This window comes from Ascidiella aspersa, chromosome 6, assembly GCF_963924565.1.
Source record: "Ascidiella aspersa chromosome 6, kaAscAspe10.2, whole genome shotgun sequence".
Lineage (NCBI taxonomy): Eukaryota > Metazoa > Chordata > Ascidiacea > Phlebobranchia > Ascidiidae > Ascidiella > Ascidiella aspersa.
This window is the reverse complement of record NC_139452.1, coordinates 10,614,521-10,627,740: the sequence shown is the minus strand read 5'-3', so window position 1 is coordinate 10,627,740 and position 13,220 is coordinate 10,614,521. Positions and strand designations below refer to the sequence as shown.

The 13,220-nt window shown below is 33.6% G+C and overlaps 3 protein-coding genes across 3 annotated transcripts; 1 reads left to right on the top strand and 2 right to left on the bottom strand.

The window, feature by feature from the left end:
• Positions 1–283: 283 nt before the first annotated feature.
• On the bottom strand, positions 284–3,275 carry LOC146139673 (pre-rRNA 2'-O-ribose RNA methyltransferase FTSJ3-like). Its single transcript, XM_083391813.1, has one exon. It carries the CDS (start codon positions 2,706–2,708, stop codon positions 489–491), a length of 2,220 nt encoding a protein of 739 aa, XP_083247939.1. The 5' UTR covers positions 2,709–3,275; the 3' UTR covers positions 284–488.
• A 1,597-nt stretch (positions 3,276–4,872) lies between these two features.
• Positions 4,873–9,326, bottom strand: LOC146139672 (cathepsin O-like). Its single transcript, XM_083391898.1, has 11 exons — positions 9,129–9,326; positions 8,948–9,068; positions 8,760–8,890; positions 7,896–7,909; positions 7,663–7,813; positions 7,420–7,493; positions 6,801–6,842; positions 6,624–6,723; positions 6,475–6,559; positions 5,092–5,184; positions 4,873–5,019 (listed from the first exon to the last, which is right to left on the bottom strand). The coding sequence occupies exons 1-11, from the start codon at positions 9,312–9,314 to the stop codon at positions 4,976–4,978; spliced, it is 1,041 nt and encodes a 346-aa protein (XP_083248024.1). The 5' UTR covers positions 9,315–9,326; the 3' UTR covers positions 4,873–4,975.
• Positions 9,327–10,551: 1,225 nt separating this feature from the next.
• On the top strand, positions 10,552–12,323 carry LOC146139671 (DNA polymerase delta subunit 4-like). Its single transcript, XM_083392158.1, has 3 exons — positions 10,552–10,686; positions 10,810–10,932; positions 11,338–12,323. The coding sequence occupies exons 1-3, from the start codon at positions 10,614–10,616 to the stop codon at positions 11,478–11,480; spliced, it is 339 nt and encodes a 112-aa protein (XP_083248284.1). The 5' UTR covers positions 10,552–10,613; the 3' UTR covers positions 11,481–12,323.
• Positions 12,324–13,220: the final 897 nt, after the last annotated feature.

The following is a 13,220-nucleotide window of genomic DNA, read 5'->3' as shown; positions in this document are numbered from 1 at the left end:
TAACTGTGGATGGTAATCCAAGATGGCCTTTATCTAAAGCCAGTCCAAATGATTCAATGTGCATGTGTGAGTCATGGAAGCCTGGAAATATCCACTTCTGCTTCATATCAACCTTAGTTATTGGTTCATCTTTTGGTGGTTGGTCATCTGCAAAGCCACACTGCATAATTTCACCGATTTGGGAATCAACCACCATCCATGATCTTGTCTGGCTTGCAGATGTCCAAATTTTTGCATTAAAAAACAAAGTTTTGGATCCCATGCCCTACAACTTTTTAAGCACCTGAAATCCAAAAGTTTGCAGTGAGAAAAGAATAACAAAACCGTAAATGTAATGATACTACACTTAAAGATTATTACAATTTATTGGTTAAATTCAAGGTAAAGTTACTTCAAAAGTTGACTGTCAAAACATTTATACAAATTCCACACAACTATTTTGGTTTGCCTATAGAAAACACATAAATTTAAAACATGTTCATAAAAGGTTATTTTCTTCTTTTCCCAGATTTCCCAGACTTGGTTTTGTCTGCGCGCAAGTCTTTTTTCATTCTTTTGTCAACCACCTTGAATTTTCCGGCAACTCCTGGAGGCCTACGTACTCTCTTGCCTGTTCCTTTTTTGGCAAATACATAGGTTGTGTGCTCCTTCTTTTTACCTAGAAGCCCTGCCTTTTTATAAATCCCCTTGACGTGAGCAGCCTTTTCCTTGTTTGACATCTCAGCAGAGTCAGTAATGCCTTCCGCTTGTTTACGAACTTTTTCCATTTTCTTCATCATTTTTCGTTTTTTTCTTGCTTTTGCCTCAGCAACTTTCTTCACAGTCCTGTCATTAATCTGCATTTGCTTTGTTTTGTAGAAGCTCACCAGGTCTTTCGGAACATGCTTGTCCAGATGCGATTTGAAAACTCTCTTCTTTTCGTCATCTAAAAACCAATCAGGGAGATCGCATTCCTTGTCATTGAAAGTATAACGATTGAATGAGTCATCAATTATGTCCCGTTTGCGTTTGTTTGATGTGGAAATGACAGTACCAAGAGCTAGACCATCTGCATCCATTTTATAATTTTGTCTTTTAATGGCTTTAGGCTGTTGTTTTGTCTTCACCTTATCAACTGCTTCATCATCCGAATCACTGTCAGAGTCAGAGGCCTCCACTTCTGTTTCTTCCTTTGGTTTAGCAGTCTTACTCACAAAATTATCATGGACAGCCTTTTCACTTTTTTTTTTGTAATAGTTTTCAGCATGTGCGACTTCATCATTTTCGTTTTCATCTTCGTTAATCTTTTTAAAAACATCTTTGTTGAACCATAACTGGGTCTCAAATTCATCAAATTCTTCATTATCATCAGCAGCTGCAACATTTTTTGTCATGTTATTGTTTTCTTCATTTTCTGAAGCAGATTCTTCTTCAAGATCGGACTGCTGGTCCCCATCTTCTTCCTCTTCATCATCATCGGACATTAATGCTTGATCAACATCAACATCCTCTGTTAGTTCAGATAAATTGTTTGCTGACTCGACATTTTTCAGTGCAAACAGTTCCATGTCTTCTTGGACAGCAATCGATTGTGCCATATGACTCATTCTCTCCCTTAGCTTTGTTCTTTCTTTAATCACAACTTTTTTTTTCCTTTTTAAAGCTTTCGCTTCATCTTCTTTTAGTTCTTCCAGCTTCCGGTCAATCTCTTCTTCACTATCAATTTCATCTTCGTCAGCTTTTTCACTGATGTCTACCTCCGGAGCATCCATTTTTCGCCTTTTACGATGCCAGTTCAACAAACCCTTAATTTCTTTCTTGCCAAGGCTTTTAATGTCCTTGACGTTTTCAATGACGTCCTTTGTGACTAAACTGTGACTTTTTTCTTCTTCTGATGAAAATACCAACTCATTAATTTCACTCAGAAGCTGTAATGGATTTGGTGATTGCAAATATTCTTCTACAGTTTTGCGTTGGAATAGCAAATCGCGTTCCTCACTGTAACCTTTGGCCTTCTTTTTCTTTTTTGGCTCAAAATCCAGAATACTTATATCTCTGGTTTTACCTTCCACATCTTGGAAAACAGATTTAGGATCAAAAAACTTGTTATCAATTTTATCAGGGCACTTGTAACCTTGACATACCACGAAAATTTCAGCGGAGACATTCCTCGAAGCTTGTGGTTTTGTTGCATGAACTTTGTTAAAAAGTTGTCCGAAAACCCACATAAGAGCTTGGTAGTCTTTAGAACGAAATACCTTGGTTATAAACCATCCACCTTTTTTTAAAAACTCGCAGGCAAGTTTAAGAGCGTGAAGTGCCAGGACCGATTGTGAATAAGCATCAAAGAGCCAGTTCTTTCCAACGTTTGGCGCACCATCGTTTAAAAAACAATCCACTTTCCAACTGTGAAGCTCATTTCTGATTTGCGACCTGCAGCTTTCCTTTGTAATGTCATCCTGAAAAGTTATACACCGCGGGATCGGTTTAATTGGAACAAGATCCACACCAATAATGATGCTCTTTACAGGCATGTGCTCTGAAGCGACTTGCAGCCAGCCACCAGGGGCAGCGCACAGGTCAATGAGAACTTGGGAAGACTGAAGAAAGTTAAATTTCTTGTTGAGTTGCAAAAGCTTGAATGCCGATCTAGCTCTGTACCCAGTCTCCTTTGCAAGCTGGTAGTACTTGTCCTTTCGGGCCTTTGCCTTCAATTTTTGTTTCCCCATAGCTTCCTAAAGTTCAAAATGATACCTATGTAAAAATTAGCCAACAGACCTCCTACAAACACAGGTACATATAAGATTTGCACTTACAATAAATTGGTTTCACACTACATTAAATTAATATATTAAATCGCATGACAAAGGTATAGATACACATAGAAGGAAAGTTCATTTTTACTCTTTTGAAAGCATTCAGCAGCAGCCAATCACACAAAAATCAAAATATTTTTAGTAAGCACAAAAATGACAATTAAAGATGTTAGAGGTTATTGTATGGAATAATCTATTTATAAGGGTTCAGGTCGAGTCTGTTGAAAAACAATCGCCGGTGCACATTTTGCCATACTTATAAACTTGTTCATTTAAGGCCGCATGTTGTGCACCTGGCCTGCTATATGTCTTTGCAAGTTGCAACCAACAAAAAATATGCGTTAAAAAAATAAAATAATGACCTTAGAATGAATAAATGCCGTATACACTAGCAAATAAAGAACAAAGCAAGCGCAGTACAAGTTTAACAAGTTTTAAACACACTTGCACAAATACTACAGGCGGAGCTAAACTGTTCTTGCTAAATTGCACTGTCATTTCGTATTTACTATCAGAGGAAAAACACGACCCCACGTTTTGCTAATTATCCAAGTCGTTTACGTAAAATTAAGCATATGATTTGCCTACATTTCTTTATGTCTGGCTTTTCTAATCACCATTATAAATATGTTAGTTGTATATCGATTAAATATAATAAATTTGTTGTTAAAACTTTGATTTTAGAAGTGCAATATCACACAATAGACTATATTGATACGGATTTTAGGTCATTTCTCTTTTTTTCATGCGTCAGCAAACAGTGTAAAATAGGCAACGCTGTAGAACATTTGCAAACCTCAAGTAAATATTTAACATGAAATTTGTTTGCTCCTTATCTTACTTACACTTGACCAGCAACTTTAACAACACTTTTTGCGACCTTTTCGCGCTCATTAAGTAACTTATAAAAATATTATTATTTACATAAAAACTTAATAGCGATAGTTTTGAGTATGTAATTGTAAGCAGACTACCTGGCACTCTCTCGTAAACGACCCGTAACCTTTGCATGATAATAGTGTTTTTGTTACCCAGTGGGCCAGTTCTGGTACTGTTTATTACAACGTTTTCTGAACTAACAGCTTTCAGAAAAGCGAAAATAAATTGGTATTTAACTAAAAGAAGAGTGTCATTTGTACTTTCCGATTTACGAACCAGAATGTATGTCCGAATATATTCGCGTTAACAGCTTGTTCGCATTTTTTTAAATAAAAATCAGCTCCAGCCACTGTTTGGATTCAACCAAGCCGAAAGGTTACTCAAATTTGCACGATCCGGATATAACGCATCAGAAAACACTTATCCATCAGTGTCAGTTACCACCTTTAAAATATGCAACTAACGTCACGATTTTATGTCGTCCTGACTTTTCTTCAGGACTTATTTGACCAAGGTGTGTGATGCTTAATAAACTTGTATGCTGGGTTAACTGTTGTGTTTGTCAGGTTACTTTTCTTGTAGTTAATTCAATCTAAAACCCGAACTAAGAACTCACGTACGGCTTCAGTTAAAATGTTGGTAACAATTAAATTAGCTACGACAGAGCCGTGGCAGTAACTAGGCGTCAGTCATTGACCGAATAAAAACTAGCGGTTTGAAAACCGCTGACTATATTAGGCCAATGCATTTAAAAAGTTTTAGCAACGTTACAAACGTGCTTCTTGGTGTTTAGTTTTTCCCGGATGGCGCTTAAAGAGAGGGTTATTTAGAAGCGGTTTGTTTGAGGCAGTTTTGTGTGAGGAAAATTTTAACATTTTCCCTAATAGTTAACTTTTGTTTTTATCTGACTTTATAAAACGAGACCTGCAGAAGAGATAATTGGCGCACAAATTAACAAAAAGTTCATGGGATGTGTAACTTCGCTATTTTAAAAAGAGGAAAAAGGCAAAATGTAAGATGAGTAAAATACACACCAAAACAGATAATTTAGTCCTCAAACAGGCCAAAACAGACAATTTAGTCCTCAAACAAAGTGTTGATATCTCTTCCCACTCTATATTGAACAATTGCTACAACCTGAGGCAGAAAGTTTTTCGTGATGTTATAACAATAAGACTTTATACAAACTTGAGTGTATTGCATAAGGTAAAGGTGGAAACATGTTCACAACAGTGATACAAAAAAGCAAAAAGATTAACAAGATTATAAGGTGAAAACAAAAAGTAATATCATAAGAACTTTTAATCAAAAGTTGAAATGACGCCAGCGTAGGAGTTAGCGACACCTAAAAAAGGATAAAAATATTCATTATAATTGCATTTATAAATTTAGAACGGTCTCTCTGTGAAACACATACCGCAAAGGTTGCCACCTATTTTGATTCTCAAAAATCCGTTTTCTCCAAAATCCGTACCCCAGGAGTTTCGAACAATCCAAAACGGAATTTCCCCTGCAAGAACAAGTTTTATAACTGAGAAACGCTAATAATAATAGTTTAAAATGATAAGCAAACCGAATTAACAACCAACAAAAGTCAAGCGGTATTTGTGAAGAGATTTTTTACTTAAAAACTGTTTTTTAACAAATTTAGACATACAGGATGAATTGCTGTATATGGCTATATCTCGGCATTGTCATTCTCTGTTGTTCACAGCATTTTTCGTCGAAAACTGGTGAGCGCAAATCCGTATAGCTTCGTGCTTAGTTGATATTTTTGGCATAGAAAACTTCTAGCTGTTGCGATGTATTTTCAGAAAAAAGTTATCCCATAAAATTACTAAATCAAACAGTTTTTTTTTTAAATGTCTTCCGGCATTGCCTTTAATACAGTGTGTTTCGCTGTATCAGGCTTTTTTACTTGTGCTTTTACATGAAGATTTCGTATAAAATCCAGTCTTATGTTACTACTATCAATTGCAAATGTCGTGATTTAAAAATACCTTTTAAACAAACTTAACTACCAGGTCATTAGCGCGTCTAAACTATGCAGCAACACGATTTCCAACTTTATACCAAAACCGCATAATTCCTAAGCTCAAAACGCACTGTAATTTCTTTTATCTCAGTTGGTGTCCCACAAACTTATCTTGGTTGGCGTTCGCGGATGGTTTTGGGACTTTAAAAGCATATAGTTACAATTAGTGTATGAATAGCGCTCGGCGTAATTACCCTGAAAATTGTAAACCCTGTTGTTGCGGAGCATTGCTTTATTAAAGATAAAATGCAATTGTAAGTTATCAGATGCAATAAATTTTGTATATATATAAAATGACCGACAATTTCACAAAGCTTAACAGTTTTAACAGTTTTTGTTAAATAGTTTTAAATTAAATTAATAATATATGACACAAAATTTTATAGCCTATTTGGCCCGCGATTGTCAATTTTAACAGTTATCTGCGACGTGAATTGTCAGGCCTTTAAGTTATCCCATCCTTCATGTATAAAGTTTGTTGACGGGTTTTAGTAAAACATTTTCATGAACATTATTCTAACAGCAGGCTAGGTTAGATGCGCTAATGCGTTGATAAATTAGCGTATTAAACACCTAGAAAAAATATTTTTCAGCGGTTCTGAATTAAATAGCTAGGCGGGTTGGATCCCAATATATATGCCTAGAATGTTTTATTTGATCGTTAAGTTATTAACGCCTGCCACCTAGCAGATGTCCAAAAATTCCTAATTTTAAAAACTTTAAAACTATTGTAATTACATAACCTCAAAACTAATATTTACTTACCAGTAACATCATAACCAACAATCTGAACTGCATGGTTAGCGGTATCATGAGAGCAATGATGCTGAATAATTCCACCTACATAGTCCTACATACAGAAAGACCAAATAAAGCTATTTATGAGTGACACACAAAATACTAAATATGCCGACCTGCCAACTAATAGCATTGACAGATATTGCTAGAGGGCCATTAGCGAACAAGATTGGTAACATTTCCTTCATTTCAACATCAGGACATCGACCCTGGCAGCTGAAGAAAACAAATACGGTCGACGCATTAAGCATATGATGTTCTTAAAGTTAATTATTTTTAAATACAACACTAACCTGCCGCAAAAAAATTGTCCAACTCCAACTCCAAATGGTTGCCTAAAATGGTAGTTAGTATATTTATGTGGTAAAAACAAGGTACTCACCACTATAGACCTAAAGACTCTGACCTAAGGATTTAAATTCCTCAGGATTTAAATCTGCAACTTTTATTGAAACTAATAAAATACCTTTTATAATGCAGTGTCTTAACACAAATGGTTGCATCTGATATGTGAATAAGGCTCTGGCCAGTTTAAATATGTGATTGACGCTGTATTAACACCTTTTAATTGTGCCTGCTTTAAATCTGTTTAGTATTCCATCATGAAGTGATACATGAACAAAATACATTGTAGGATTACTAGGGGCAAACCTTCTGCTTTTTTGAGTTTATTCACATTATAACTGACAACCCAAAAGCAGTATTATAAGTAGGGGTCAACAAATCTAAAAACCACTAGTGTAAAACACAGTAAAACTAGTGTAATTGGAAATAGTTGTAATGGCTTATATCATGTAATTCATCCTACTTTTTTTCAGAGTAGGAGCTGACTTGAGACTCAATGTAACAGGCAATGAACCAAAGTCTGACTAAAGTTGTGTAAAACAACCCTACCCATAACTTAATACTTACAAGCTTTCATTATGACAATGTCCAGCAACCTGATGATAGGGGTATAGATTACTTTCTACTAGGCGGACTTTGTTCTAAAAATAAATTAATTACATTTTTTTCTGCTTTAAAAAATATAAGTGGTGTTTAAAAGTAATCAAAAAAATACACTCAACATAAAGTGTACCTGAATGAGGTTTGTGGGGCGTTTTAAGACATTTACAGGTTTAGTCAAATTAATGAAAAACAGGATTAGTTTCTTACGTGTTTCAGCCATGCAAGAGCGGAACAAGGAGAGCCCCCACTACAACCAAAGTTTGTGGTACTACAATCCACAACTTGTTGAATGCTAAGCTTAATCAATTTGTTTGATTTTGCCCACATTGACTCAACATTCTCAACAGCACTAAATGCCCTGCCAACAAAACTAAAGCATTAGCAAACTATAAACGAACTTAAAGAAATATACTTTTAAAAATGTAAACACTGTTTCTTACCAACAGCTTCCACACTGAAAAATAAAACAGTGTTTACTTAAAACAAAATAATGTAACACCATGCATATGTTGTTCAGGAAAAACAATACGTTACTTTACCCCAATTAAAATGTTTGTAACAAATTACAAATTAGCCTACAATTAGGGTGATTATTTTTGACTTAACAAAAAAGTCAAAATCGTTTAATAAATGCACAAAATTCATTTACAAAATTACCAAAAACTAAAAAGAGATTCTTTAAAATTGGCAATCAGTTTACATTTATATAAAAAAAAACAATGTTTTAAAGTACATCCAACAACATTTAAATCTTCATAATAACAATAGACGGAACTCAATTTTTCCAGATAGTATAGTTGAGTAATAAATCAGATAGTCGTGTAATAAATGTATTAACAGTATTTGCTGTGTCTTTTTTCGGTGGTGATTTACAATAAACCCATAATCTATTTTAATAATAAGGTAGGTCTTTAGGTAACTCAGGCAAATAAAATATTTAGCGTCTTGTTTTTTTGCATTTTTATAGCTTTTTTTTCTTTTTGATATGCAACAAATGTCAACTAGGCATTTTTAAGGGTTTCACACAAACCCGAAAAAATATATGATTTGCCTTCAACTGTTCATCAGTAAAATATGAAAAGTGGCTATAAAAACCAAGACACTAATGAAGTACTTTATTCAATAAACGTTGTTTAAATCCATGCATTTCTGACAGGTCAAATTTTAACAAAATAAAAATAATTTGGTCAAAAAAAATATATTATAAAAATATTCATATTATAGCTTTTAGGTAAAAAATAATCACCCTACTAATAAAATGTTAGGATATCAATACAATATTTCAATTTATTGCAACTTCATACCTTTCCTTGATCTTTTACAGGAGATACAATGCCCTTGGCTCTCCAATCCCACATTTTTGGGAATTTATAACTTTCCATTAATAACTGATTTGCATGATTTTCCGTTTGGGTGCTTTTGGAAAGAAAGGATTCTACGACAATAAATAATTTATAATCAAAAAATAAAATAGCATTTACGATGATCTAACCTTTAAATTCCTTTGGTGACAGATCTGAAAACTTTGTAATACCATATATGGTTGACTGGTTGCCTTCTGGTTGTACAAACAAACTCAAAGAGTTCTTTTTCTGAATTCTTGTAATGGTAGCCTAGAACAAATAATATAAAAATATTTATGAAGGTTTTTAAAAAAAGTTCACTTGTCTTACCACAAAGTTGTTAAATCTGTACTTGTACTCGGAACTTCCGAATGCATAACTTTTGTTAAAGTCATGGATAAACTTGTCAAATGAATTCTGAAGCAGTTTATCATCAGCATTGAAATTTTGAGTAAATGATTCACAAAAACAAAAAGTAACAACAAAAAAAATAACATACAAAAAAACAAACATCATAAATAACTAAAAAAAAATCTGTAAAGTAATAAATGTGATTTTTTTTTAGTTGATTGCAATTGCACATAATAACTTTATGGTCTAAAAGTTGTTAAACCTTTGGAAAGTATGGCAGATCTAGACAAAATATGGCAAGTGTATGGCCGAAAAAATTGGGGTGCACAAAATAGGAAAATCGGGGTGCATATTTTATTTTTTGGCGGTGCAGGTTGGGTTTGTAAAACAAAAACTTGCAAGGCCACTTGCCACACTTTCCACAATAAGTTAATAAAGACACGGAACTCAGTTAGTGTGTGATAGCCTTATAGGCATAACAAAGAACTGGTTTGCACCAAAATGCAACAGTGTAAGCACTGCACTTAGAAAAACTACATAACACTTTATAATTGTATGCACGCCTGCATAACAATCATGGTTATTCGTTTTTTAGAGGGTCTAACTCGTTTGTACACATTCCTGAGACGAATTGTGAATATTCCAGAGGATAAAACTGAGTTAGTTATAAAGACAATTTGTTGCCTGTTTGCCAAGATAAAATTCAAGTTGTATGTTGCCAAGTTAGTTATTGAGGTATTATTTTAAGTGGTTCATTGCACAAATATATATATTTAAATGATATATGGGGCCAAAAAATGGATGGAAATTAATGATGTAAATAACATTTCAGCTCGCAACCAAAAGACACCCCATCCTTCAGAAATCAGTAAGATCAGTGAGATCACGCATGGAGTATTTTAACCCCAATCAAGCGTAAAAAACATAATTTCACGCTTTGGTAAACATGCGAGTAAACAATGAAAGGTGGAGTTACGCCATTGTATTTTTGAATGTCGCAATGTTGTGAAACATTTACTTTAATACTTAAGTTGTGACTTTTTAGTAGAAAGCTGCTTCCTACTGCAACTTGCGTGGCGCGTGTAACATCTTTGGTTTATAAAATTTGGCTGGACGTTTTTTAAGTGGACGTTTTGCTGTTTAACCTGGATTACGTTTGGCCATTCAACTCAACTGGCTAATTGAATGTGTTTATGGTCGCCCATGGGCATGACAAAAGATCCGCTTCGGCAAAGCAGCTTTGCCATACCGATTTTCGTCCCTTTGCAAAGTTATATTGAAAAACAAAGAAAGTTGCACCAGTGTCAAATAACTAAAATATGTTTGAAGTCCTTTATAGCTTAAGATGTACAACAAGGATTCAGACATTGTTTGTAATAAAATTTGGTGTGGAGTTCAATAATAATTTTTTAACTCATTTGATCTATTTCTAATTACTTTAGGTTAAAACTATACATCTGAAACATGGCTGTGAACCAAGCAAAGATAACTGACCACATAAGAAAATCAAAGAATTTACGAAGTGCATCAACAAAAAGTAAATGTATAGTTGCAACCAAAGTTTTTCTTTTTTAATTTAGGTGTATAATCAAAGCATGAAGTTTGAAGCAAAGAGATTATAATTGGTTTAAAGTGAAGCTTTTAACATACTCTTTCTAAGGTTTAAAGGCAGCTGACAAAACTGAGACAAATGTTGGTTTAACATTAAAGGAAAAAGTTCCAAATGAAGACATAACATTTTTGAGACAATTCGATATGGATTCAACATTTGGCCCAAGTCAAGGTTCGAATCAAGTTTTTACAGACATCATTCCTGTAAATGTTTTTTTTTAAACTATATTTTTATTTAAAACAGAGTAAACTTTTAGTTTTCTAGAGCTGTTTCTAAAAACTAAGAATAGGTTTATCAAATTAAACAACGTATTTTTTTTTTTCCTTTACATTTTCATTTGTCAAATAGTACAATTAAGTGGCATGTCAAAAAGTGAACATACAAGTTATGTACACTATGTATATATATCTCTAATTTAGCTTGATAATAAATTTCGAGTAAATCAACATCATCTTGAAAATGATGTTTTGCTATGAACTTGGATCATCATCAGTTATTGAAATTTGTTATCAAGCTAAACATTAATGAAAAATTTTAGTAATTGCCTCCATTTTCTCGGAATAAATACATATTAAGGTATGACAAGACTTGAGAGATGGGAACGAGCTGTTGAGCTTGGTTTGCAACCTCCTCCACAGATAAAACAGTTGATTGATGATCATCCATCCAATTCAGACTATGAACATCCTTTGTGGCATTACCATGCCATTTTGTCATGATTATTATGCATTTTTATCATGATTTTAACTTGCTTTAGCATACAAGGACTATGCAGTGCACTTCATAGATTTGTTTGTATCATGTTCCTTAACATTTTGGTTTTATTGCTGCAGATTAATGTTTTGGCTTTATTTTATCAATGTTTTTCGTGTTTTTATTAAAGGCTACACCTTTCATTTTTCATGTTTTGTTTTTCTGTATATAACATGCACTTTATGAGATTTAAGAAAGTTTCCTCGAGGTTTTAAAGCGTATTACAAACTCTGTAAATTAAAGCAAGTCTTCCATATTTATGTTTTATACTAAGTTTTCCAACAAAAGTTTTCATAATTGTGTGTTGACTTTGTTATCAGCTGATTAACTATTGAAACAATGTGGATAAACTTAATTACTAATCATAACACTGATCGCCGTTAAATGTTGACATTTCACCAAACTTCACGTTCTTATTAACTTTTGCTTACAAAAGTGATGCATTTCTAAACATCCTATGTTACCGTAGCTTTATCGTGGCTGCACAGTTCGTGAAAAAATTACCTTATTTTAAAACAACATTATTGTTACCTTTTTGGCACTGGTACCTTCACTAATTCGTGTTAGGCATATACTAATTTGTTAAGGGTTAGTTTGTCATATTGACACCCACATACGTGTGTTTGTTTCTCGATCGTCTTGTTTTGCAAAAATTGATTTTTTGAAAGAACAAATTTTCGACTTTTTGTCAAATTACCGGTTAAGCATAAAGTAGAAGATTTTTTTCACATTTTCAAAACAATTACTAGTTTTGAATTTCTCCTGAAAATAACCCTAACTTTCAAACTTTGCTAATAAATAGCACCATATTAGTTGCGTTCAGCATTTTAGTAAAATGACTAAAAGATGTACCATGTCATACTACCGAGAGTCTTCTCCTTAGTAAAGTCCTTCGTTAGCGCAATCAACAAAAAGTCAAAAATCTCTAGGAAACCTAAAACACATATGTATATATATATATAATTGTGAAGCGCGAAAACCGATAGTGAAAGTATAGTCAGGCGTCCAATGTGTTGTATAAAGGGTGAAAAAGGCCATACCAATTGCAATATGCTTAGGCTTGCCATTTTTTAGGAACGTCAATCCGGGACGCATATTGAAACTGCAAATAAACTTGATGTAGATCTTATATAGAATAATTTAATGTAAATAATTTACTTAACGGGGTTGCCGTTATATTTTGTCAGGGGTTATTTTTCAGGGCCCTATTTTTAAGGGTGGTTTGTCTAAGTAATTTAAATTCTAACCGAAAGTAATGTTCTGTATTGTGAATAAAATGAGTCGGGTAAATACTTTCTACAATTAGAGTGGGATGCGGCCCTCGTGAAAGCAGCAACAATATTAGGCCGTACATGTTGGCAAAGGCGCTGTGTACAAATTGGTATTCCCGAACCAAATCTTTCTTAAGTATAAGTTGAACAAAATGTAGGATTCCATCAAGTTTGCCTCTGAAAACTATTACATATTATGTTGTACCTTGCGTCATTTGCTTGAGCCGCATATTTTTGCCGATGATTTAAAAAGGTTATTTACCATGTTACTAAAAAGCAATGTTACAGACAGCCTAATATCCTGGCTTGTAGGTTAAATAATATGTAAAGTTGTAAACATTTTAATTTTTTTTAAATAAAACATTTTAATTTCTCTAATAGTTAATTGTTATACAGCATATATGTTGGTCGTTCCTTGACTATTTTTTTGCTTAT

Bases quoted from the DNA above. Each gene is read 5' to 3' on its own strand.
- LOC146139673 (XM_083391813.1), bottom strand. From the start codon at position 2,708: ATGGGGAAACAAAAATTGAAGGCAAAGGCCCGAAAGGACAAGTACTAC.
- LOC146139672 (XM_083391898.1), bottom strand. From the start codon at position 9,314: ATGATGTTTGTTTTTTTGTATGTTATTTTTTTTGTTGTTACTTTTTGT. The intron at 9,069-9,128 runs GTAAGACAAGTG...TATTTGTTCTAG, and splicing joins ACAGATTTAACAACTTTGTG to GCTACCATTACAAGAATTCA. The intron at 7,494-7,662 runs GTAAGAAACTAA...ATTTATTTTTAG, and splicing joins CTCTTGCATGGCTGAAACAC to AACAAAGTCCGCCTAGTAGA.
- LOC146139671 (XM_083392158.1), top strand. From the start codon at position 10,614: ATGGCTGTGAACCAAGCAAAGATAACTGACCACATAAGAAAATCAAAG. The intron at 10,687-10,809 runs GTAAATGTATAG...ACTCTTTCTAAG, and splicing joins ACGAAGTGCATCAACAAAAA to GTTTAAAGGCAGCTGACAAA. The intron at 10,933-11,337 runs GTTCGAATCAAG...ATACATATTAAG, and splicing joins AACATTTGGCCCAAGTCAAG to GTATGACAAGACTTGAGAGA.